General features: G+C 44.4%; 2 protein-coding genes across 6 annotated transcripts; one reads left to right on the top strand and one right to left on the bottom strand.

The window, feature by feature from the left end:
* Window positions 1-58: 58 nt before the first annotated feature.
* On the top strand, window positions 59-26,214 carry GTF2E2 (general transcription factor IIE subunit 2). 3 transcript variants are annotated; one of them, XM_076337404.1, is made up of 8 exons: window positions 59-122; window positions 784-950; window positions 12,715-12,806; window positions 13,336-13,443; window positions 15,228-15,410; window positions 15,896-15,989; window positions 24,205-24,320; window positions 25,349-26,214. In XM_076337404.1, the coding sequence occupies exons 2-8, from the start codon at window positions 788-790 to the stop codon at window positions 25,466-25,468; spliced, it is 876 nt and encodes a 291-aa protein (XP_076193519.1). In that variant the 5' UTR covers window positions 59-122; window positions 784-787; the 3' UTR covers window positions 25,469-26,214. The 3 variants fall into 3 exon arrangements, with proteins under 3 accessions (XP_076193519.1, XP_076193522.1, XP_076193520.1); XM_076337407.1 differs by lacking the exon at window positions 59-122 and adding an exon at window positions 285-332; XM_076337405.1 differs by lacking the exon at window positions 59-122 and adding an exon at window positions 376-453.
* Window positions 3,169-10,376, bottom strand: SMIM18 (small integral membrane protein 18). 3 transcript variants are annotated; one of them, XR_012995261.1, is made up of 3 exons: window positions 10,320-10,376; window positions 5,287-6,061; window positions 3,169-5,061 (listed from the first exon to the last, which is right to left on the bottom strand). XR_012995261.1 is itself a non-coding variant. In XM_076337402.1 (2 exons), exon 2 carries the CDS (start codon window positions 6,014-6,016, stop codon window positions 5,723-5,725), a length of 294 nt encoding a protein of 97 aa, XP_076193517.1. In that variant the 5' UTR covers window positions 6,017-6,061; window positions 10,320-10,376; the 3' UTR covers window positions 3,169-5,722. The 3 variants fall into 3 exon arrangements, 2 of the variants coding, with proteins under 2 accessions (XP_076193517.1, XP_076193518.1); XM_076337402.1 differs by having other exon boundaries at window positions 3,169-6,061; XM_076337403.1 differs by having other exon boundaries at window positions 3,169-6,061; window positions 10,316-10,362.

Below are 26,214 nucleotides of genomic sequence, written 5' to 3'. Positions count from 1 at the left end.
CCACGGCAACGGCGAGCCCGCTTCCGGGGCGGGGCGCGGCGCGGGGGCTGCCGGGAAGGCGGCATGGCCCAATAGGCGGGGAGCGGCGGTGCTCGGCCTGCGCCTCGCGCTCCGGCGGGCGGGTGAGCGGGGGCGGGGGGGCGGCCGGGCCCGTGAGGCGCGGGGGGGGGGGGGGGGTGGCCGGGCCCGAGCCCGCCCGCCCGGTGTGGGACAGGCGCCGGGGAGGGAGGGAGGGAGGGAGGGAAGGGGTGGGGTGGGGGGGGGGGGCGGCTTCCCCAGGCCCCTGCCCGCCAGTCGGCCCTTCGCCCTGTCCCGCTCGGCCGCGGACGTCGGTAAACGGGGCGGCGAGGGGCGGGCACCCTCGGGCTCGCTCCCGGCCGGCCGGCCGGTCGGTCGGTCGCCTTGCTGCCGAAGTTTCCCTTCGCGCGGGTGGCTTTAAAGTTCCCCGTTGAGGTGGGGGTGCCTTTGAGACAGGCGCTTGGTCTCGGCGGGCGCTGAACCCGGGTGTCCCGCCAGCTGGCTTCCCGGCGCCTCTCCGAATGGATGTGGGGTTGAGGGCGGGTTCCGAAAGCCCCTTCTCCACTTTCCGATGCCTCTTTGGGGTTAAGGTTGTGTTCCGACCCTTTAAATCCCCAGACGCGTCACTTGCTTAAAGTCCGTGCGCAGGAAGAGAGGGATGCAAAGGAGAAATAAACAACTTCACGAACAGATCTCTCCGCTCTTAAATATCTTACTGGCTCTAATACCTGTTTCTTGCCTTTTCCCTCCTGCCTCTCGTGACAGAATTATGGATCCCAGCTTATTGAGAGAGCGAGAGCTATTCAAAAAGCGTGCCCTCTCCACACCGGCAGTAGAAAAACGTCCAGCGCCATCTTCTGACTCCTCCTCTTCGAAAAAGAAGAAAGCAAAGGTAGAACAAGGTGGCTCGTCAAGCTCAAAGCAAAACACAGGTTGGTGAAAGTCTCCTGTTCAACAGCTGTTCGGTATTTTCCACCGTCAGCCTCTAAGCTACGGTTTATTAGTATGAATCCATCTATCTGTGAATTTTGCTGGTGGCTGTTGTCATTCTTTCTCTCAGATTGTCACTTTTTGTTAAGAAATCCGCTTGCGCAATGGGAAAAAACACTTCTGCTACCGTGTATACATGTCAGGCCTCATCCTGTGACTTGCTTGCTGTTGCTCAATTGGAGGAATCGCTACTGCCAAAATAGTATTTCGAACGAAGCCGGGCTTTGATTTGTGGATTTCGGTGCTTGTTGCACCCACAGCACAAGCGGTAACGGTGGTCTCGTTCTTTTTCTCTCCTCTGTCTTTCTGGCAAGAGAGCGCCTAAAACTTAATTTTGTTGACTGTAAGTCGTAGGCTGTGCATCCACGAGGTGGATTTTGCAACTTCCATCTTGTCTGGCTAGCATATTGGGATTAACGGTCGTTCTTGTTTTACTTGGGAGCTAATTTTTGTTTGTGAACACCAGGGCTTCCGTAGGTTTCTGTCTGCTTTGGTCAGGAGTTTCGTCGTTTCCCTGCGATGGTGGCGCTGATAACGCGTCTCTCGATATCAAATAAGCAGTTAATAAAGCAGCGCCAGAACAGTGGGAGCAAATTAAAAGTGCAGCACCTGGAGCAGCAGGGCGAGGATTTGTGTGCACACAGTGGCATGCTCTGTGCTCGCTTTCGCTGTGCGAGACGCATAATCTGGGGGGCCTTTTCAGTTCTCTGAAAGCACTGACCGTTCTCCGATGCACTCTAAAGGTCAAATCAAACGTCAGGAGTTACTGAAACACAAAATACCCTGTTGTGCAAACTCATTGCATGCTCGTATTTTGAATACCACGTGTGGCTCTCTTCTAAACTACGAAAGAAACAATAGAGCTAAAAACAACAGAGAAAAACGTCAAGGACGATGGGAGGACTGGAGCATCTTCTGTCTGAGGGGAAGAGTAAGGAGCTTGCTTATGTATCTCCAGCTTCTCAGGGCACCAAATAAAGTTATCAGCCAGACGTTTTAAAATAAATCAAGGGAGGCCAGGTTTCTATCGGTCCCTTTGCCACACTCTCCTCTCCCAGTAAAATAAAATTCTATGTGGAATATCCTAAACTGCATATCCTGAGTGAGAGCGGTTTGCTGGGAAAGAGGGATGGGGAGGCAGGAGGAGGGCGGACGGCTCAAATGTGAGTCTGATCTGGAGGATTTGAGTAGATATGCGGCCAAGCGGCAGAGCGGATAAAGAAAGTGTAATTTCTTTTCTGTGGTTTTGTGGGCTGGGTATTTCTTTAAGTGCTTTTGCAGCTGTCAAATGATTAGCTTACACAAATAGGAATGTGTAGCTGTGAGGAAGTACGCTTTATCTTTTACACTGCTGGCTTCGTTCCAGACAGTACCAGAAACATTTCAGGGATTCTGTAACATTTTTATGCAGAATGAGTTCAGCCACCTTTCATTTTCCCTTGGAGAGTATTTACTAACTACGGCAGAAGCAGCAAGGACGGAAGAAAAATAATGGAGAGCGAGCGGACCAACTTTCTCCCTCTCGTTCTTAGGAATTGGCTCAGAACAAGTGTTCAGGCTGGCGAGCGACTGAACGGGTTTTAAGCAGCCACAAGCAGCACAAGTTGCCCCGTGATGCTGCAGAGTCAAAGTCCTTTGCCTCAAAACCCGCTTTTTATTTGAACCGCTGGATTTTTAGGTGCCTGTCAGCGTACGCCTGTGTGAGACGTGGGTCTTGGGGAGGTAGAGTAAAAACCTGATGTTGAAGAATCCCTGTCCCACCACCCCGAAGAAATGAAAATTAAGATGATCAGTCCTAGTTTTGTTGTGTAGTGACCACAAAGACGATAAATAATGCCACGGTGATTACGTGCTGGCGTTGATAGTCTCTGGGTGTGTAGCGCCTGCAGGTACTCCCTCGTTCTGTGATTCTATGACTCAGAGAACCTGCCCTTGTCACTTTTTTGGGGAGGAGGGGCATTGAGATCATGCTAATTTTCAAAGGACTGCATAGCTAAATGTGGCCTGCGTGTGAAGATTTGTTGTAAGCTTTCCAGTGAGAATGGTTATTACTATAGTTATTTGAATTCATTATTCAAACAAGTTATTTGAAAAAATTCAAAACTGTTTTGTTTACTCAGTTCAGAATAGTAACTGGAAAATAAACAAAATAGGTCATATCTGTTTATTTCTTTTTATTAACGAATAGTAAGTTGTGGCTAAGTCTCAGTCTTTATCTTGAGACCTTTGTCTTGATGGTCTTAGCCAACAGTAATCAAGAGCTAAAATCTCTGGGAGCTGTTTCACAACTTAGTTTACATGTGGGAAAGAATCGTCCTGAGGCTCTGGGGCTGTGCAAGGGGGGATCTTTGTCTTCTGTTCCTCGTGCAGACACCCAGCCCCCTTTCTAGATCTGCGAAATAAGTAGCTGGAACGAGTCCCAAGATTTTTCATTGCGTGTGCTTCTCAGGAAGGCATAAGAACGCGAAGCCAGCGTAGCAGAGGCTAGCCGTGTTACTACCTGTACGCTGCCTTCTTCTGTGCAGCCATGATCAGTGTTTTGCAGGGACACGGCAAGTGGCCAGCAGTCCTGTTGCCGTTCGGAGTGTTTGCTTTCAGGAATGAGGCATGTTGATTAATTCAGCGCGTCCGATGGCTGCTCTTGCCTCTCTTGAGCAGGACGCCGGTCTTTCAGGGCTGACGCTGTCAAATACAGCAGAAGGTAACGAGGCATCTACCTGGTGTCCCTGACAGCGGAACGCGTTATCATCACTAACGTTATCTTCATCGTATGTCTTGGTGTGAATCCGAAGTTGTCTTGTACCTGGGGCGTCAGCTTCCGTTAATTGTGCTTACAGTTTGATTTTTAGCTAAAAGCATTCTCTGCACGTGGGACCTGGTACTGGCGAATCTTCACCGTAACAAGTATATCTGAGATGAACGGTCGCAGCGGTAGTTGTGTCATTTTGCGATTGCAGAAGGGAGATTGCTTCTCCAGGTGAATCACTGGACTAGCTGTGCTGGTTAGTAGTGGCCTGGGTATCTTGTGGCTCCGTCTCGCCAATCAGGAAGAGCACACGAGTCAAATCGGCAAGTCTTTCATTGCATCCGGATCTTCTGGATCTTAGGCATACTGAACCTGATAGAGGGAGTTTATGTATTAAAAAAAAAAAGAGGAGGTAATTATAGGTACCGGCCGTAGCACAAAGGTATTTCTGACATGGATAGGCTGCGAGATCAGCGTTGTAGCTTACTTGTCCATTTGGCCATTACCTGTTGCCCTAACAACAGGAATATTATTTGGGTTTTATATAGTTAAATATCTTGTCCTACGCGTAGCTTTGGTCTGGGACGTTTCTCACTGGCCTGCTTCTCTGTGGGTTCAGGAGCGTGAAAGACTTACCGGGCATTACTGATGGCCACGCTGTCGGACGCCGTTATTGCAGTTGTAATTGGTAACTGCAAAACTTGTATGGTTTTAAAAACTATAGACGCAACGCAGCTGCAGAAGAAAGATAACCTGGTGAGCTAGAGGTCTGAGTGTGACGCGGCCAGTTTGTGAGAAAGGCGTGAGTGTGAACTCTCTGGGATGCATCGGCAGGCTGATGAAGCAAGCTGAGATTCTCTTGTGCAAAATGAAGTCACTTCTCGCTGTGCACCCATCCTGCCGTCTCTAGCGCAAGGCGTATCCTGGTGTGGCCTCCTTTGTGAAGCATGTCGACACCTGAAAGCTGCGTGCGGGCTGGGCGAAATTACTGTCGTCGGTGTGGGAGGTCTGCGACCCGTCTGCTTGTGTTCCTCGGCAAGAACTCGGTCAGTTCCGGTTCAGCTTTGAAAAGTTAAGATAGGGATGATACATCCAGCACGTCTGACTCCCTGTAGCGTTGCGGTTACCATAGAGGCAGCAGCCTTGGGGCAGAAAAATGTCCCTGTTTCTTCTAGACCGTAGTACGCTACAGTATGCTTTTGTGGAAATAGTCAGATACTCTTAAGGTAGTGCATTAGTCACGTCTCGACACCCAGAAGTTGTTAAACAGGTTGAATACGAAGTAAGGGGAGAGCAGTTCTCTGGAACTGGAGAAGGGGAGGGAGAAAGGGTCAAATTGTACCACAGGAGGTTAGAAAAGACCATTTTAGGGATACATTTCACGTTGGCTTACTCTTCCTCCCACCCCCCTCTCCTACAAGCGAGAAACCCGTAATAAGAAGAGCTGCCGAAGGCAAGAATTCACACGAGCCTCTCCTGTCTCGTGGGATCTCTCGCCGGTCCACCCTTCTATCTCGTATCTTTTTTCTCACCCCTTGTATGTCTTTCCTGTCTCTGTGTGGTTGACCTCAGTGGGAGCACGCTGCCGTGTCTTTGCGCTATGTACGATCGGATTGTTGAGCGTTTTTATGAACGTTTTCTCCAGTTAAGCAACATAGTTTTCTGCATTTTAGGCAACATTTTTTCGTTCAGGTAGACAAAGATCTATGCTAGTAACTCAATATAAACAACAAAAGTTCATTTAGAAACAAAACTCTTTTCTTCCCCCGTAACATTGCGACATTGCTTCTGCTAAGCACTCGGAAAGCCTTTGCCAATTACTCAAGTTCACATCCAGAGATAATATGATAACTGTTGCTGTTATATTTCAGTCCAAAAGAAAAAACGCACGTGACTTGCTCATTCAGAAGTACAAGAGGCTTCGTTCAAGGTGTTAAATGTTCTTCAAGTGCTGATGCTCAGTCCTTCCTACACCACCTCTGTTTCATGCTTTCTGAAGCTGTTCATCATTGCTCTGACAGGATTGGGTTCATTCTCCAAGTCTTTCACAGTTTTATTTTTCACACAGCAGCAACAGTCTAGCAGTTCATAGAGGAAAGCCAACACCACCAGAGAAGCTACAGTAAAGATGAATATGATCAGAATAATAAAGCAGGCAGTGTTCCAGTTATCATGGAAAGGGTAAATTTTTTGCACTTGAAAGCCCAGATACTGGGAAATGGATGTAGTCTCATTCCAGTGAGTGGTGTTGAGGGTTGCCATTCTTGAAGAGTCGTCTTAGCGTGTTCGCTGTCACGGATTTGGGGGCTGAAACAGAAAAACAAAGCTGTTGAGGACTCTGTTGATGAAGAACATGCTGTGATTTTTATCCCAAACTGTAAGAACTTAGGCTCAGACCAAGTGCTCACACCTCCTACGAACATGGGGTTTTGCATACTCGTATTTGCTCACAAAAGTATCAAACTCCAAATGTACAACTTTGTGATTTGTCTGGAACGTTTATTTCACTGGTGACTGGTCCGTGCATGCATCATGTAGCGTAAGTTATTCTGGAATGAGAGAGCTTTGCTTCTTTATTTCAAGTATGTGCAAAGACAAAAAGGTTACAAAGGTAATTTTCAAGGTATACAGCGGTTTCAACGACCTGTCCATCGTTAGACTTGAGGTTGGTACTCGCATGGTGTGAAAGCCCTCAGCCCTCTTTTGGCATTCTTAGAAAAACAGGAGATCTGTGTAGGGCCCTCCCATACCCGAGTGATTAGAAGAACTTACGGCATGTTAATGTCATTGGAGTTTGTTTGCTTGTTTGGTTTTTTTTCCTCCTACTGGGGAGAAAGAAAGAAATCACTCTTTAAAAAAAAATGTATAAATTGTAACTATGTTGGAGGATGTTTCCAAAGAATGGAACTGAACTTTTGGTGGTGCTTCTAGTACAAAATAACAATCCTGGTTCTTTAAAACTCATTATTTTAGAATTGTCTATTAGCACAGACTCATCAACCCGGCAAAACTCTCTTGACTTCAGAAGGCCAGATCTCCTGACGTGTTCATTCCCCTGCTGTTCCTGCTGTTGAGTAGAAGTTTGTGCTCGAGAAATCCAACTGCTTGGTTCGGCTGCCCGAACGGCACTGAGCGCATTTGGAAATCTCGGCCCGTTTGTGGTGCCGTGGCCATTAGGATAGGTAAGAAGGAAAACCCAGCCCTTTCCGAGGAGTTCTGATTTCTTATTTTCAACCGCATTCCCTGCTTAACTCTTAGGAAAGGAATGTCGTCTTTTGTCCAATACTGTCTGTTTGTAGCCAGCAGAAGAAAAGACTGCTTTGTGGCGTGGGGGAGAGAAAACAAGAAGTTGGCTTCAGCGGATCTGCCTTTGGCGCGAATGGTATTGCTGTCGAGATGTGCTGTTTTGGAAAGGCCGTTGCTCGAAAGTGTGCAAGTAGGCCGTGCCTCAGAAATTTCTGTGGTATATCTAGAACAAAAAAGCGGTTTTGTCTGTCTCTGAATTTCTACGTGAATTATGGATAAGTAGGCAGATGGGGTGTTTGGCAAGAACATCTTCACGGTTACGCGTCTCTTTTCCCCTCGGTGTCCTTCTTCCCTGGCTTTGCCTCCCAGAACTGAGGGAACTTACGGTACTTTTGGTATATAGCCTAATGTAATAAAAAATGTCCAAGGAGCCACAGTAACTCCTGGTTACCTGTTGTAGCGTACCATAGGACGCCGTAATAACCTTTGAATCCTTCAGGCAATTTAAAACTGGGTGTGGGAGGAGGAGATGGATTCAGATCTCCATATTCCCTTGAGGAAATAGCAAGGCGTTTTTAGGTGAAACACGGTGGTGAGCAGCACTGACGGGCCAGCCTGTGCCTCGCACGTAAGCCTGTCTGTGAGCGCGTGCCGGCTAAGGGGCAGCTTGGAAAATGTGCTTTTGTCTGCTGGGGTGTCCCAGAAAACGTGGGGTTATGGAAGGGGAAGACAGAGACGAGATGATAACTCTGTAGAAACCTGCGGTCTTATTTCCATCCCTCAGTGAAAGATTTTTTGCTTTGAACACGAAAGCAAAAAGTGAAAACCTAGCTATGTTCATTACAAAATGGTCCTGGCTACCCACATTTAGTTTAATTTCGTTCAGTAATCAAAACTGCAGAACGAAGGGGCGACGCTGATGTTTTGTTCGTTAAACTGTGCTCACAGGTAATGCTTTAATGAACCTTGCGTATCCCAGAAATAATTCTGCAATCAGCCTGTCGAGACAGTGAAAACGACAAAATGCCTGCATAAATGGGAAGTGACAAAGGCAAAGTGTAATGGTGTCTACTAAAACAGATTACTTAAAGCAGCCTAAGCACCTGTCATTCTTTTTGTGGCATTATTAAAAAAAGGGTATTATGGAAGCCAGGATGATGCAGCCAAACCAGCTTGCGATTAATGTCTTATTTTTATTGTTCAAATAGTATATATTTTGTTCTTTATCCTTCTGTCTTTAATGGATTTAAATTGAAACGGAACAGCTTTGTTGTTGGGAAGATACCCGGCATTAGCGTTTGATACAGACATTTATTGGAGCGGTTGCAGTAACTTCCTGTTTCCTCTGTTAAATCTGTAACTGAATACACAGATTTGTAATTGAATACACAAAGTATGACTGAGATGGATAGGATTAATTAAACTGTTGTTTGGGGTTTTTTTTTCCTTAAACAAAAGTTTACAGAGCAAATCTGAGCTAAAAATACTCCTGAGTTGAGTTGGGTCCTGGCTTTGAGAGCGTGGCTTGGTTTGGTCACAGTCTGGGAAGGAAACTCGGCACACCCGTTTCATGGGGCTAAAAGTCAGGAGGGTTTTTGAAGGGGTGGTCTGAAGACTTACTTGAAAATCTGAGAGAGAGAGAGAGGGCTGAATAAAAGGATTTGGAGTCCCCTTTGAGGGGTAATTAAAACAAGCAGGATTTAAATGTGTATTTTAAATGGCAAGAGAATATCCTCGGGAAAGGAGAGGAGTTTTGTTTCGAACTTCTTAAACAGTTTTCTAAGACCGAGGATTTTGCCGGAATCTGTTACACGTAAGTTTGCTCACTCTGTAAACACCAGGCATGAAAATTAATTGTTTCTGCTGATAGGAAATTTATTATTTTAGTCATTGCGATCAAGATTAGTCAAAAGAGATCAAGATTTGGGGCCGATGGGGAGGCTGGGCATGTTTACATCGCGTAGCCGGGACCCTTTGGCGGCACAGCTCTCTGCCGAGGCGGTAGCTCTGTTCCCGAGAGGAGGGGAGCATCTTCGGCACGGCATGGCTCCCCAGGCAGGAGTCCCTGCCGCTCGGCTGCCGGCGCAGTGCAGCAGCCGGCCCCTTCCCACTCCACAGCCAGCCACCATTAGGGCAGCGGTTTGCACAGCGTAGAGAAGCTCATCTTTACGCAGGGAGGTGGAACTTAATGCCCGTGCCGGAGGTGGTTTGTGCTTTTCGAGGATGATGATAATCTCCTCAGATTTCAGTGAGGCGAGGCAGATAAATATCGGCTACTCGTTGCTGTAATTATTACAATACAAGACTGAAGTAGCCGTTGCCGAGCCTTTAGGATTAACACAGCGCTAATAAGGTTAGCATCTTTGAAAGCTGTCAAAAATGGTCTGGTTTCATGCAGTTTTACTTATTTTGTAATGGCACAATTTAAATTCATAGTGTAAGCCAGTCTGATTTCAATGCAATTCAGCTATTGTATGTATCCAAAATGCGGTGAGTTAAATATTTAATGAATTGGCTTCTGTAATACCTGTATTAGGTTTTAATTTAAAAGTATCATCGTCTTTAGACGCTGCAGAGGAGCAGCTCTATTTGAAATCATATTCACGGAGCAGAGGGAAATGACTGGCAAAAAATCATTTCAATGCAGTACTGAGGAAGTCCTGTTTAAGAAACCACTGAATAGACATCTCGGGGTAATAGCATTTGCAAATCTCAGATGGATTCTAACCTGTCTGTTTGTATTGTATTGATCGCTGCTCCAACATTTACAAGGATAATAATATGCAACGGGATTTTCTTCCTGCCCTTACGTACCAAATTTCTAGAACAGGTTTCTAGCATATCCACGAACATAGATCTCTTTTAGGCAGCTTAATTGATACGGTTTACGGAATACCCGCTTGGGGGATACATTTCTTAAATTTCAGGTTTAGCTGTCTTTGTTTTAAGGAAAATCCTTTCACTGTCATTTCTGTAAAAACATATAGAATCGATTACAAGGACCGTGAGGCTGCAGGAAACAAGCTACCTCCCCAGTAAGGATGAAATCCATTTTGTTTACTGAATCTTGGCTTGGTGTATTAGCTTCTCTGTAAGATGGAGTGGTCATCAATTTTCCATTAGTACACAGATGGTGAAAGTGCTTATCTGATAGTGCAAGACAAGCTCTTCTGCGTTCAGCGGAATAAAATCCTGCTAAACCTAGAGAAAAATCATTCTGATCCTAAGAAGCTTTTTACAGGCTTGTAGGTTACAGGCATATTTTCTTTCAGTAATCAAGATAAACCTAAGACAATGTTATAAAATGATACACACCTACCTCTTGTCTGAAAGGATGCTGAAAGAGCGCTGTTCTGGTCCCTTTTTTTAATGCAGCCTATGGCACAGCTAAGATGGAGCTTTCCTACCATTGGCCAGAGCATGATGCTGCTGACAACTTCCTTTATGCTCATTTGCATCAAGCCCTCAACCCCAGGAGTAAATCATTCATAAATTTGACTCTTACCGTCTTGAATAAGAAACAAACCCCTTCCCGCTCTCATTTTTGGGATGCTCTGTCTGCGTGATGAGCTTGTTAGCGGAGGAGCGCGCTGGGAGCGCGACGGCGGCCGTGACCCCCTTTTGCTGTGCGCTGGGAAGCAGCCGGTCAAACTGTGACGTTTGAAGTGTTAATATCTGCAGATTTCCAGCTTTGCCGTGCGGTTAGATTTACTTGTCGTGAACTGTAGCAGCCTGTAGCCAGGCAGATTAAACGAGATAATCTGCTTGATTCAGTCGACAGAACAAATACATGATAAGTCGTCTTAACTATTTGTTGTACCTCTGAATTTATTTTGCTCACTTTAGACCTCTCGTTATACGTATGATTTTTTTATTTATAAAACATCCTGCGTAGACATTAATTTTTAATGATAAAAGGGGACCCTGTAGGAGAAAATCCCTATAAGGCTGTATTTTCAGGGGGAGCTGGCTTTTGTTTTTCTCCCTTTTTCCATCTTAATTTAGTAACTAGAATAAAATGTTCTTCTGTAGCTGGAGTTAAACTGATTCTTCTGCGTTAATTTTAGAATTGTTGTGCTCTGTAAAGCCTCTAATACGATGTCATGTAATAGCTTCACGATTACCAGTTGCCGAGTTTTAAATACGACGTTTGTTCCTTCGGCGTTATTTTTTTTTTACTATGCTAGCAGCAGTTTCCGTGAAGTCTTCCCAATAATGATCGGAAGTGGATTTGTTTGAAATTTGACTACATCCAAAATTCCCACTTTGTAGTTGCCTTTTATAGTGACTGACTTACAGATCAGCTTAGAAGTAGGTTGAGATGCAGCGGGACAGACGTGAAAACAAGTCACCTGAAGCATAGTGACTTTGGAAACTTAATTCGGAGTTTCCTGTGAAGAACTTGGCAAGGGCGTCTAAATTTAAACACGGTGAACGTAGCAGACTTTCTCTAAGCCTGCCTCTTACTCGGTGGAGGCGATGGGTCTTTGTCAAACACCTTCGGTGCGTTTTCTAGAAGATGGTGATCTTTTTTTTCTTTTTTCTTTCTTTTTTTCGCCACCGCAACCCCCTGAGCCCTTCCGCTCCTCCTTATCACCACTCTCATCCATATCCTCCAGCTGCCCAGCAGAGCAAAGGCTTTGCTTAGCAGCTCTGCTCAGCACCCGCTGCGACCTCTCCCTCAGTTAACGCACTAACTTTAATTGTTCTTTTCTCTCCCTCAACTGATTTTTTCCGCAGAAATAATAGGAGCTCAGTATCTCTGAGATACCTACTGTCCTGTCACATGTGATTAGAAATCACCAGTGGATTAAAAAATTCCTGTGGTGACGAAGAGGAAATGTTCTTTTTCTGGAGTAGCTGAAATTCTGAAAAGCTGTTACCATTAAGTTTGAGCAACGTTATGCTGGTAATGGGCCTGTGGCTTTAGATGGTGGTTTGTGGATATTTCTGTTTAATGTGCTGTGCTAATAGCTGAAGTTAATAAAACAGTCATTAACAACCTTGCAATAATTTTTGAAACAAGCTTTACACAGTAGCAAACCTCACGATACATTAGGACAGAACCAGACTTGACAACAGAGCGGGTTCTGAATTGTTGTTCCAGCGGTGCAACACGTCAAGTTGAATTGTTTTGAATTTATGGGGTTTTTTTAATAAATTCTCCACTAGAGCTACTTTAAAAAAAAAAAAAAAAAAGCCCAGCGCAACGAGCACAGCCTTCCTTTACCTGGTGTGTAACTATTGAATACCTTTTGGGAATAAGTGCAACTTTCTGCTCCTATCTCAGCAGCACGAAGCTATCAGTAGAGCTAATCGTTGGGCACAAACGCGGTGCATTATTTCAGCGTGAATTAATGTAGCGTAAATTATTATGATATGTTAAGCCACAGAATTAAACACGTACTCTTATGGTAGTAATGCTGCAGTTGCTTGCTGTTTTCTTAAAGGTCCGGTCCCAATAATTTTATATTTATGGAGCCCTGCTCAGACGTGTTCCAGAGCCGTGTCTGTCGACAGGTAGCTCTGCGGGTCTGGATCAACACGTGTGCTAGCAGAGAGTCCTCTGAGGGTGACCGCTCCTGCAACGCGCATTTCTGTTCATAGTTGTAGTTCTGAAAGCTTGTGGAAGTCGAGTGAGAAAGAGATGGAGTGCACACCCAACAGGGTGTTGTTGAAAGCATCATTTAATTGTTTATTTTCTCCTTTTGTAGATCACAGCAATGGATCATTTAACTTGAAAGCCCTTTCAGGAGGCTCTGGCTACAAGTTTGGAGTCCTTGCTAAAATAGTGAATTATATGAAGGTACGGTGTTTTGATGTAAAATTATAATGTTTTTAAATGCTTTAGTTATGTATTCTTCTGTGGCAGCTGAAAGATGCCAAATATTTCAAACTCTATAATACTGCAAGAGTGAGAATCTCAAGAAACTGCTTGTTAAATTCAAAATGCTGTCAGCAAACGGTCAGCATATCGTTCCGTTACTGAAATCCTAATTATTCCAGCTCACTTTAAAACCAGGATAATGGTTTTTATTTGCCGTAGAAATAGGAATTGCAAGATGCTGTCAGCTTTTAGGATTCATGAGCTATTTATCAAAATAATGTGTAATTTGGTGCTTGACAGATGACTTTGTCGTCAATCTCAGCTGGTACTAATTTTTTTTCTTCATATTCTCAAAAACCCTAAATTGAAACTCATACGCTCTGTGTCTATCCTGGTTTTGCAAAAGTTGTTTTGTCATCACATTATACCGATTTTAGTTACTTTATGATAGTTGAGTTGCTGAATAAAATAAGTACAGAACTCTAATAGATCCTACTTACTTTTCCAGACTCGGCACCAGCGTGGTGATACGCATCCATTAACCCTAGAAGAGATTTTGGATGAAACACAGCATTTAGATATTGGACTCAAACAGAAACAATGGTTAATGAGCGAGGTAAAGAAAACGTGTTTAGATTTTAATTCTAGATAAAGGATTATGATAAACCTGAATTATACATGTTTGTTTATTTACAAGCTCTATAAATATATAATCCCCCCTTTAAGAAACTACATTGATTCACATGTCTGTCTGTCTTGTACCTCCTGCTGTTGAGGTAACTGTGAAATGAAAGCTATTCTGACATTTTTAAAGGACCTGTTAGAATTGTTACACAGAGAGTATATTTTATGTCAAGTGAATTTATTCATTACTAATTTTATAGAAACAAGCTGTTTTTCTTAAGGACTTTCTTTTAAAAAAAAATTTGAGCGGAGAGCTCTTCCAATATCGAGGATGTTAAATTAACTAAAACAGAGGAGTATGGCACAAAATTCATAGGCTTACAGTTCTTTGCTGCTTACTGAAATGAAGAATTCTGATGTGAAATTTATGTCTGAAATTGTGGGGGTAATAGATCTGCAAATTCCACTGCTGGAGTTCATTAGTCTCACTCTAGATGCTAGGTTTTGTTCTTACAGATTCACTGTAACTTGCCACCATATTCATCTTCTTGCTTAATTGATCTGAATGTGTTCATGGAATTTCAAGATTAATAAATCAGCAAAATAACGTATTCGGTATTTATACTTGATTGGCGTGCCTGGTTTTGCTCAGATCGTATTTAAAATCCTCGCGACAGAGTAGTAAAGGCTGTTGAGACACGGGGAAAAAAAAAATCTCAGCATAGTAAAACTAGGATGGTTTTAACTAATACAGCCTGTGGCGTTCCTTTGCTACCAGCACTAATATTCTGGGGTACGGAAACCTCCCATCTGGCAGTGTTGGTTGTGATGGAAGCTTGACTTTGCTGAAGTCTTTCAAAAGGTAGCTCCAGGTTGTTTCCATAATGAACCAGACTATCAAGATGGAATGAAAAAGCTCCTCCCGAGAAGTGCATATAAAATTATCACTGAATTGTTACTGGATGAGAAAAGGTGAACAAATACCCTGCGGCGCCAGAGTTAGTTACCTTCTCTGTTACAGGTGTTTTCTCCCTCCTTTCTTCTTTCTGTGTCTCTTCTCTTTCTCCTTTCAGGGTCAGGCTGGCATCTGCAGAAGAAACTAAGTAGAGTTGCCCTCTGTTACAGGTGAACTTCCATTGTGGTACTGGCTGCACAGCAAAACTGATTTGGAGCATATCTTAAATCATTTCGATTGTCCGTGAGCTTCTGGTCGGCTTCACTCTGAAGCTGGCACCATAAGTAAAATCCTACTGTGCAGGAGGTCTGCTCTTCTCAATTTCTTCTACAGCTGCTGGTGCCAATTGACAGCAGTTGGGGAAGACTGACTCCTGTGTTGTTCATCCCAGGTTAATGCCGCCTTTCACATTTGTAACATCCGTATGACCCGGGCTTGATATGCCGAGTTGTGCGTTTGCACTTTATATTCAGCCAAAGCACGCTTTTTTGCATTCCCTCTTCTTTTTATTTTCAATCCTTTCTCAAAAAGGAACGCGTGCGGCTTTCTGCCGTAAGAGGCTTCATGGAGCTTCGAGCCCAAAGGCATTAAGGGAATGATGTTAAGCCTCCTTTGGTGCTTTGCGCTTTATGTTGTGGCAAATTATGCCTAGGCTGGTGGACCTAGGATCCAAGGATTTAAAATCCGTTTCAAACTCAAACCTCCAAACTGGCAGCTGTAACATGAGGCTGATGTGCTCTAGCTGCTCAAAAGCACACTAGGAAAAAAGTACTAGCGTGTGTGCTCTTTTTCAAGGTTTAAAATTTGTGTCCCTATTACAGGCTCTAGTCAACAATCCGAAAATAGAAGTTGTAGATGGGAAGTATGCTTTCAAACCCAAGTACAACTTGAAAGATAAAAAGGCTCTGCTCAGGCTCTTGGACAAGCATGACCAGCGAGGGCTGGGAGGAATCCTTTTAGAAGATATTGAGGAAGGGCTACCCAATGCACAGAAGGCTATAAAGGTGAGTAGCACGTGTCAGCGATTCAGCGAACCCGTTCCGGTTCGCTTCTCAATGGGGAGGTAGAGGCTGAGAGGGAGTTTTCTCGTGAGTTGTTTCTGTTCTTTTGATAACTCAAAAGCTATTTCAGAAGATCTAATATTGTAGCTTTTTCTGTATTTCATCCCTTACTTTCGGATTTGGCCTGATGTCTCAGCACAGCTGTCAAAGCTCGTTCTCACACAAGACTCTCGATCTCCCACATTCCAACTGTAGGCATTTAGTTCTGCTTTTATACCTTGATCTCCATCCTGCGTACCTCATCTTTGATTTATTAGTGTACTTACCGTCAGCGTCCGCTTTGGATGCTTCTCATTGCCGGTTACTTTGCTGCTTCTCTAGTTTGCTCTGCTTTTTGTAGCACAAGGTCTGGGTCTGTTGTTCAAGTTGGAATCCTGATTCTTGGAAACGAAGTGATTTTGAGTTGTTCTTTTGCATTTGTTTTCGAGGCTTTAGGGGACCAGATCATCTTTGTTAATCGCCCTGATAAGAAGAAAATTCTTTTCTACAATGACAAGAGCTGTCAGTTTACTGTGGATGAAGGTAGGCGTTTCTTTACGTATGTTCCCATGATAGTTGATTTGAATTCATCTTAAGCACCTATATGTATAAGCAGTCTTCAGGTATAGCAGTCTTTTAAGGTGGTAATGAAATATTAGGTATATCCAGATGTCAGGAGAACGGTTTATATGAACACGAGGCTAACAAGACTAGCGAGTGAGTTCAGGGGTAATATCCTCTGTTTTATAATGGATACACTGGAGCGTGGCACCAGGAATCCAGCAATACTCTTCAAGTGTAGCAGCACAGAAGAGACTACACGTCACCTGACTGCGACTAAAATGGCATCCAACATTTTGCTGTGTAAAGGGCAGCCAAAAAAACCTAAAAGAATGGCTTCTGGGTTCAAGTTTGCTGGGGTTTTTTTCCAGTTTTTTAATCACATGCCTTTTATCGGTGAACGCGACGAGAAGCCACAAATGGAACAGAAGGAGGAAGCAAACAGGGGAGGAGATGTGAGCAAAAGTCCTGAGAAGGGGTAGTTTACAACTGGGAGGAGAGCGCGGGTGTGGGGTAGCGCTGCTGCCTAGAGCTGGAGTGGATTTGGGACTTCAGAAGTTCAGCATGTGTTTTCTGTCTAACAAATAGTGGTAAAATCCTCTGGTGCGATGTGCCTGTTTGTGTAATTAATTTCTGTACATAAATTGGGGTGTGTTCCAATAATGACGTTTATGCCAACATCAGATGCCTGTAAGTACAGAAAGAAGGCAATCTGTGTCAAAAGATCTTATTTTAAATGACTCAACGACACTGAACACTTCCTGTTGTTAACGTTGTTCTTGTAACATGCCACGTAAAGCCATCTTATCATATAATGTCACATTATGGTAAAAAAAAGGGAAGAGTTTTGATAGAAAATTGGACTGCTGTACTTGCAGGACCATAGGACAAAGGATAAAGCCCTTTTTTTTTTTTCTTTTTTTTCCTTTTTTTTCCCCCCTTTGACTAGCTCAGAGAGACTCTTTATTTTCAATAGAATTAAGCAACTGGAAATGTGTATCATTAACTTATTTGTTATGTACCACACTTGTACTCTCAGTAATAATAGCTTTCTTCCACAAAGATAATTAAGTAGATGTGACATCTGCAGCATTTAAAAATATAAAAACGGTTTCAAAATATTGAAGTGAATCTCTTTTTAAACCATAATTTCTGTCGCTTCTTGATAGTGGCAGTCAGAACTATATGTGAAATGCAGAATTATAAGCCTTTAGTCTGCATTCACTGGGGAATTTCTAACCTCCCAAATGCCCATGAGTTTACCGTTAGCACTGTCATCCTGTTCAGATAGTGTCTCTTCAGTCCATCGGCCCACAGCTTTTAGGGATCCGAACATGGCCAAAACATTTAGAAATCAGTGCTGCTGCAGTAACTGTTAAGACAAAGCTTTTAAGTTTTCAGCAGCTACTGGTTGTATTACAGTCACGATTCCTGATCATTTCTTGTGCAGTTTTTTCCAGATAACTGGCACCCAACCATCCTAAAAGAGTTATCAGAGGGAGATCTCTACCCTGTTGCTCTTAGTTAGTAATAACTCCAGGATTAACTGTGAAATTTAATAAAAGAGCCCATTTTATTAAGATGCAGCAAGAGACATCTGCCAACTTTTCATCAGGCAGCCAGTATAAATCCAAGGCTGTTCATATACAATACACGATATTTTAGCACGCCCAGCACTGATCTGTGTTTAGGAGCAAGCAATGCAGGCTGTTGCTATGGAAAGGGGGAAAAGCTTAAAAAAACCCCTTGAAACAAAACGTTTAAGCCGTTTGGCTCAATCTCCCGATGAAGGCAGGCATTTAAGCCTGCAGTGTCTGCAATGAAGGGATTGCCGGCGTGCAGTGTGTTTGTAGTTCAAGGTGGCTTTGCTTTCTTTCATCCGCAGGTGGCAGCATGTTCCCATCTGATCAGAAAGTGATTTTGGTTTTTTTTGTTCTGTTCCTGCTGGTTTTGGTTTTTCTTTTCATGCGGATGATGATGCTTTGTTCTGAGAGGGGGCGAGAATGCTTTCTCTTCTGTGAATTTTGTGATCTGCCTGCGTATGCCCCAACTCTCAACATCCCTGAGTGGGTTCACTTACTTACTGCAGCTGGAACGGGTCCTTTTTCCAACCGTGTTATCCTGTGATGAAGACAATTCATCCTTCCCGAGCAGTTTTGCTTTACGATTCTTTCCACAGCACCAGAAGCATGTCTCTTAGGGAGTCGTTGGCAGAATTGTCTGCGTACAGGAGGAGTTACGACACGTTTCTGCGTTAGCAGTCCTATTTCATTATCTCCATTATCTTTATGGATAAAGCTCATTATCTCCAGCAACGTTAAAACAAAGTTTTTGGAACACTGCAGAATAAGCCTTGAAGTGTTGTCAGACTCTTTGATCTAGCAGCTGATGACAGTTCAAAATATGTTTCTAGTTTAGTGTTTATCCTTAGAAATAAGGGCTCTGCGCTCCTCAGTGCATGATTCTGCCGTATGACACTCTCCAGTTTCGAACATATGTTGGCCGGGATTAATATCCTCTGAAAGTCAGGCGTCCTTTCCCATCGCTGTCTGAGCTCCATCAGTAGTCAGTAGAGAAAGAGGAGCTGCCGGGGCAATGTGGAGCTTGCTGTCTAAAGTCGTGGGAGGAACTGCTTTCTGGCAGTGTCTACCTCTGCCCTTGCTACAGTTGTTTTGATGGCTGAACAAGCTTTTCTTTCTCCCCTTTTGAAAATAAATCCCAATGTACTGCAGCAGTGGTGCTGCTATATAGCGTGATCTCAAGGGTACCGGAGAAGGTATTTGCAGTAAGGAATGGCTTTTGTTCTTCCTTTTATGTGATTAGCCAAGGAAGGTTCAGATTGCATGTGTTCCTTCTTGACTTCCTGTCTAATTAATCTTCTGTCAGTAGTGTGTAGCTGAAAGCGTTTATAAAAGCCGGGCTAGATTTCAGGTGCTTCAGCCAAGTAAAGCACTGCCTTTTTGTGCTGGGGCTAAGCACTTTGCATGTGAACCAAGCTTTCACCCCGTGCCGGCTGAATGCTGAAAGGCCAGTCTGATTGCTTAACTGTTAGAGATGGTATCTTTCACATCTGAATGCAATATAGGAAGTATTTTAATGCCTAAAACTTTGGATACTTAATTATACGTGGTTTTAATATTCTTCCGAAGCACCTTTGAAGAAATTTAAAGAATGGCCAAAGCCTCTTAAATTTAACAGTATAAAAATTGCTTGGGATCAGTGATGACATATGGCTCTGGCTTTGAATTCCAAGATGGTCCAGGGGCAGCACAGACTTAATATCAAGCACCTTTTCCTTCTGGTATAAATCTAGTACTGTGCTCCCTGGGACTGTTACAAAGGAGGACTCCATCTTCCCCGCTACTCAGTTGTTTCCTCCCTTCTGCCCCGTTATTGTCTGTTCTTGTCCTGCGCTCAGATTTTGGCTCAGCTCAGTGAAGATTTTTAAGCTGTTTTTCATCTCTGGCAGATTTTATTACCAGTGTGATATAGCAGTTTATCTCCAGAAGCCATCTCAACCTTTTTGCAAGAGGAGGTGAGGCAGTCAGAAGTGCAGGAGGATGAGCTGCGCTGAAGCCACCATGCAGCCATTTACCCATGACTTTGTTCCCCAAATGTAAGCGTTTACAGAAAGGGAGCGTGTTAGAGTATAATCACTCGAGGAACGTCAGCGCAAATTGTTTTCGTGTATGAGGCACCTCGGGATGCAGTAAAGTTGAGGTAACTGTGCATCCTTACCCCTTGGGTATTTCGGAGAGAGAAGGCGTTTGCAAAATCTTTGTTATGCTGCCCTCTGCTTTGCTGTGTGTTGGTTACTGCCGGTCGAAGCTCATTGCTTTTAGTCTGTGCATGCAGACATCATGATGCTGGAGATGTTAGCAAATATCTAAACTGGCCCTTCAGTCAGCTCATGGTCTCATTCCCTCCTCTCATTACTTGAAAGACCAGAAGTTAGCTATCTGGAGGAGGAAGGGAGCAGCCTGTGAGTAGTGTTGATTCTGTCAAGCTTCTCAGTTAAAATATTTCAGTGATCAAATTGCAAGGTATTGCATATAGGATTTGTTCATAGTCCAGGCAAGTCACCGAGCACCTGCCTCCGGTACCGGGATCACAACTTTCTGCCTCTTCTGGGGAAGATCTGCATTGGCATCAGGACTTAAAAGCTCCGCTGCAAACACGCATGTCTCCTTGAGAGTTCACAGCACCTGCGTTGCTTTGGCTGGAAACTCTTTGGAGATTTCTCCCCAGGGGATTTTTTCTGGGCTCCGTCTTGTCATAGCAGCCTAAGCGGTAGGAGAAATTGTCAGCTTGTCTGAATGCAGCCTGCTGCAGTCAGGTGAAGCCTTACTGTCTTGACTGCTGGACAGGTTTTTTTCCTTCCATAGCTATTATACGCTTGTTCTGGCTGATCTATCAAATAGTTTAGCGGCTCTGATAGAAGAGTCTCACCTTCGCCGTGCTCTGATGGTGTAAAGAACACCTAGCGGTTGACAGGACATGGAGGAGGAAGACTGAATGTGCTCTGTAATCGTAATGGTTTCATGCGCTGCAGGAATGCGTGCATCTGAGCCTGTTCTCCACGCCTGCCTGAAGCAGGCCAGCATGTGGTGAACTTGCTGCTCCGACAATCCCCTTCCCGCTCCTCACACCAGTACCGAACTCCCCGTGCCCTGTCCACAGAGAAAAGAAAGACATTGTAAAAAATGGATCCAGTGTATTGAAACCGTCTCTAGGAAGTGCCTTCTGTCGCTGTTGTCCGCTCTTCAGACGCGTCAGCTCATCACAGCATTTTCCTTTCTGCCTTGTCCCCTCCCCAGAGACGGGCCAGTCTGCCGCATCCTCCTGCCTGGCCAACCGTAAGCGTGGACACTGCTCCAGAGGTGGTGGAGCACGGTAATGGGGTCGTCGCCATTTCCTCCTCCCTAGCTCCTCTCGTGAACTACTGCTTTTAACAAGCGGTGACCCGCTTTGCTTGGAGCCGCACAGCAAAGGCTAGGGTGACAGTATTTCAGATTCTCCTCAGAGAAATTGGAGAAATCTCTTTCTGTCTTGGGTCAAGGGTATGAATTTTGAGGTGCAGAAATACCCCAGCTACGAATGCGGAGGGTTGTTTCTTGAGAGCTGTAGCTTTTCCCGTAGGCTCTTGTATTTCAGAGAGGATGTCACAATAATTCAGATGGCGTATTCCCAAGGTCTAAACTTTCACTAGCTGATAGGGGCATTGTCCTTGGAGACTTCTGAATAAATCTGACAGGTAATGTGGAAATGGTTCGCTGCCAGCCAGACAGCTGCTCTCTTTCTTCACTTCTTGCATTTAGCTCAGTGTCTGGTGTTACACCGAATGGGTTTTGTGATGAGATGATAGATGTATCTCCTTTTCCCTTTAGATGGCACCCTAAATGCAAACAGCTAGCATGCGCAGCCGTCTGAAGGGTGGCAGCTCTGTATGCTTCTCCACTTTTATCCTGTGCTTTTAGTTCTGAACCAATCCTTTAACACGGAGTATTTCCGCGGGGGGAGACCGTGTTGTTGGGACTCCCCCCTTTCCTAGGCAATCAGGTATTTTAATGCCCTACGTGGCGCTTCAGCACGGGAAGAAGGTTCTTTTGCAGTTACTGCAATCAAAGCAATAGCGCTGAAAGCAGCCTGATTTATGAAGGAATTTTTAAATGGAGTTGCAGAATGCTGCACTGACTCTAGTGGGGCCAATTAGCGGATTAAATTATCTGTAGGTAAAGTCCATTTTAGCTTTGCGGTTTTGATTCTTGGTGACTGTTACATTTGTATTTCTTGGCCAAGTTTAAAAGGTGAATGTGAAGCTGTAATGATGGTATAACCGTCGCATTACAAGAAATGCAAAATGCTGAGGTTAGATATTAACTGTGATCTGCACTTCTGCGCATGTTGATCCTTGAAGAGCTGACCATTTATTTTCTAGTGTTTAATTTTTCACTTCTGTTCCCCAGAAGAATGTACACCAGTTTAACCTTAAGCACCTATCCTCAGCCTTTTTTTTTTTTCTCCACCGGGGCATATTTGTCCATATATCATGAACTCTAATAAGGAGACACATCTTCTGTGTCTGTAGCAGAACATTATAAATAAAAGGACACTGTCATGTAAAAGTTCAGAGTTGTCACGTCTCTCATCCGCTATCGCCTCGTGCACGCGTGCCTGTCGTGCATCTTGGGAGGACTGACCTGCATCTCGTCAGCTCCCACAGGAGTCGTCTGTGCAGAGCCAAAGGCAGTATAGCACAACACAGCGTTGAAGTGTCTCTAACCGGGATCTGTTTAATAGTCATGCGTTTATGTGCGGCCTTGTCACTTCATGAGTGAACTGCAGAAACACATGATTTGAAACGCGGTTAATCGCCAAGTGCGATACTGCATTTGCACACCCGTTGTCTGATTCATCTTTCCAAGCACCACCGTGTCTCGGTGTCCGGCTGAGTCCAGCTTGGGTGCTCAGGACAGGGAGGGGGGGCATGAACGGAAAGGCAGTAGCTTGAAAGAGCATGTTCTGCTCAGTCCGGAGGATGCAATAGGACCCTTGCGCAGGCTTCTGCTGCTAAGACTTAATCTGAGTGCTCATCGCTGAGAAATCTCTCTCTTGCATGTTCAGCTTTGATCATAACACAACCTTCTCCACCTGCCGCAACAGGATTAGGTGAGAGATGATCTGTGATAGCAGGCACCGCAAGCTATGCCGAAAGCCCGGAATCACACTCAAAATGGATGAGCAGACAGAGAATGTCTTGACTACAGCGTCAGTCCTTGCGTTAAGTTATCTGAAAACTGCAGTCTCGATGATCCCGCTGTGCTGTATGAGAAACAAGCTGAGCGTTATCTCCATGTAACCAAAAGTGGTGTTTTGACAGGAATTTAGTTCTCTTAAAAAAACACTGCATTACCAAAAATGAACATTGTTGTTCTTCACTGGGAAAATTCCTTTCTTTTGTTTCCTGGAAAGCTTGAACAGCCCCTTACAGTTGGCAATGGGAAGAAAAGAAAGACCTGAGACTTAAAGCATGTACTTTCATAGGAAAACAAGATGCATTAGGAAGGGAATTGGTCCAAGTGCCAGGAACCAAGTCTGTTCCGTAGGCCTTTTGTACAGTGCCATTTTGTTGCAGCGTGTCTAGAGCCGTTGTATCTGTGGCAGACCGTCACTGGAGCGTTTCATTGCCTGCTGCATAGGACAGCTTCTTAAGCATGCAGAAGTTGTGGTTGTTTTGACAACTGTATACTAAATTTATCTGGAAATAAAGGGAAAAATTTAGTCTTGCGTTGCTATGTGTGCCTCGTGTTTTATTTATAGTTTGTTAGCCAAACCTGCTGACAGGATATATCTAACTTAACTGCCTGGGGAATGAAGGGAGGTAGGATTGTACCAGCCGCTGCCTGGAGAAGGCATTCCAGAGGCTCTGTGAAACTTTACATGAGGCAGAAAGTGTGCAGGCAGATGGCAGCTGCTCTAATTAAGACTTACTGTCTCTGTCTTTTTTCCTGCCGCTGTGGCTTTTAAGGTATCTCTCTTCTTTTTAACACCAGAGGAATTTTAGTAATTTATTATCTGTACAGCACGGTATGTATTATATTACAGTGATAAACGAGCTTGAACCCACTGAAGCAAATGTCTTGAATCTTCAGTAAATCGGACCATGAGATGACAAGTCTCCCAAGACAATGGCAGCTGAAGATGTGTAAATGAAGTTGCCATTTATGGTTAGTTATTACCCTTCACCAAGATCTTTTGAACTGAGGCTTATAAAACACGTTGACAGTCTACGCAGCTATAGAGATGCTCGGCAAAAAAAGACTCGGTAGCAAATTAGCATTAAAAGCACATGTTGCCTGTGGGTGCTCCTGATGCTGGAGTGCAGTTAGCGCGGACGAGAATCAGCTCATCTTTTTCCATTAAGTGTTGGGGGTGTTTTGTTGTTGTTGTTGTTCTGTTGGTTGGGGTTCGGGTTTTTTGTTGGTTTTCTTTGGAAGTGCATCCGGCATTTGGAGCGCGTAAAGGCTGTGCTAATAGGGTGCCTGCTGGCGGTGACCGCTGCATCTGTACAGTCACAGACTGACATGCCAGAATACTTCAGCGTTTGAAATCAAATCTGTTTCTTTCCCTTTGTGCGGGGGCTTAGCCCGGGGTTTGTTCATTGGGATATAAAACGAGGGTTTGTTTGGTGTTTCAGAATTTCAGAAGCTGTGGAGGAGCATTCCCGTGGATTCTATGGATGAGGAGAAAATTGAAGAGTATCTGAAACGACAGGGTATTTCTTCCATGCAAGAAACCGGACCAAAGAAAATAGTAAGAGATACAAATTACAGATCTTTCTAGGAGATTCCCCCTTCCTGACCCCGCAGCGTTAATTCCAAAACATGTTGGTGAGCCTATGCACAGCTGCTTTGTGTAGCTCGGGGAAGTGTGACCAATTTTGAGAAGTTGCAAAAAACAACGCTGTAGCCAACAGCCAGTGTTTTTATAACTTGTTTGAGCCAGTGTAATCCAAGCAGCATCAAGTAGAGGGCAAATGCCAGAAATCCCTGTCAGCTCTAAAGTGGAAGCTTCTGCTCGAAGCTGTACAGTACATTAGGAGTAGAAGAATAGTTACTTTTTTGGGAGAAGGGTGGGGGGGTTTTAACTTTTTCTTTTCTGCTAAATAGCTTTGAAATCCCGATGGGAACCGTGTAACGTGCCTCCCACCACACACGCACGGTTCTCCAAACTGGGTGCAATATGCTCGTGTTCTACTGGGAGGCCGAAATGGCTGCAAGCTCTCCAAAGATGCTTTCTTCCTGGCTTCAAACATTTTTTTTTTTTTTTTTTAATATTTATTTGTACGTGATATACCATGTCTTTTCTCTTCCGCACTTGGCTTCAAACTGTCCTTTCATGAGAGCCCTTCCACGCAGGACTTGCTCTTGGCTTCTGCTAGTCGCTACACTAGATGCTTTAATGCCTGTGGTCATGTAGGCACTCCTCATGGAGTTCTTATATGCTAAATGTGTCTTTGAGCACGTAATTGTGGATAGAATGATGGGGCACGTACCTGCTTCTTTAGCTGCGCGGAAGCGTTTGGAAACTTCACTTATAAACGCCAGCTTTACTACTGTGCGTGGGATACGGAGGCTCTGCTCTGTCCCCAGGGTCATCCCCCTGCCTGGATTTGAATTGAATGCTGTTGCTTCTTGCAAAAACGAGCAAGCACCTTCCCCGCCCCTGGTTCAAGCAGGGCTGCTCTTTGCAGAAGCGATGACGAGCACAGCGTCACACATCAGGTCAGATGTCGCAGCTGGAGGGCAGATCTTTTGACTCCTGTTTATTTCTTCTTGTAGGCTCCTATTCAGAGGAGGAAGAAACCCGCTTCTCAGAAGAAACGTCGATTTAAGACTCACAATGACCACTTGGCTGGAGTATTAAAAGATTACTCTGATGTCGTTCCTGGCAAACAGTGACCGGTTGAATTCTGGAGCAAACATGCAATTTTATACAGGCTTTTTGCCACTCGGGCTCAGTGTCTGCTCGCAGAAAGACTGACTGTATATAGTAATGTGATGTGTTTCCCCCATCCCAGCAACTGCCGAGATGAAACAGGTCAGTTTAAGAGCAAGTATGAACTACTAAATTTAGAGTTTAATTTAATTAGCTAATGGGAAATGTGTCTTTAAGTAAGAGGTTCTCACTGGTTGCCTCTTGGCATAGTGATAAATGGTGCTCAGCATGTAATGCAGGAGTTCCTGTTCAGTGCTTAACTCTGCTTTTACATTGCTTAATGGGTATTTACCTGGAATTATTTACAAGGGGGTTTCTAGTAGAATTGAAAACAGCATTTGTTTTACCTATTCCGGAAAAACCTTTTCCTAAAATCACTGCAGGCAAGTTTCTGTCACAGTCAAATACACCCACGATTTGTGTGCTTCTTCCTTGCCCTGGGACTGATCTTTACTGAATGTCAGTGATATCTGAGGCTCAAACTCAGAAAAAACCCCTCTCCCGAACTCCCAGCAGGCTGCAGGATGGCCATGCAGCTGTAGCTTCCTAATGCTAATCAGAAATCGCCCTCGGCGATTTCTCGTCACTGTAGTGGATGCACGCGTGTTGCACAGCTCTGCTCTATGGACAGGAGGGAAATAAAGTGACAGTGTAATACTGAAGCAATTTTTTTTTTTTTAAAGTAATAAACTTCCAGTGCTGGTTTCCA

This window comes from Aptenodytes patagonicus, chromosome 4 (genome assembly GCF_965638725.1).
Source record: "Aptenodytes patagonicus chromosome 4, bAptPat1.pri.cur, whole genome shotgun sequence".
NCBI classification, from domain to species: Eukaryota; Metazoa; Chordata; class Aves; order Sphenisciformes; family Spheniscidae; genus Aptenodytes; species Aptenodytes patagonicus.
The sequence above is the reverse complement of the archived record's forward strand: the minus strand, read 5'-3'. Positions and strand labels throughout refer to the sequence as shown.

Coding starts and splice junctions, on each gene's coding strand:
- GTF2E2 (XM_076337404.1), top strand. CDS start 788: ATGGATCCCAGCTTATTGAGAGAGCGAGAGCTATTCAAAAAGCGTGCC. Junction 13,444..15,227: donor AACAATGGTTAATGAGCGAG/GTAAAGAAAACG, acceptor TCCCTATTACAG/GCTCTAGTCAACAATCCGAA. Junction 15,411..15,895: donor ATGCACAGAAGGCTATAAAG/GTGAGTAGCACG, acceptor TTTGTTTTCGAG/GCTTTAGGGGACCAGATCAT.
- SMIM18 (XM_076337402.1), bottom strand. CDS start 6,016: ATGGCAACCCTCAACACCACTCACTGGAATGAGACTACATCCATTTCC.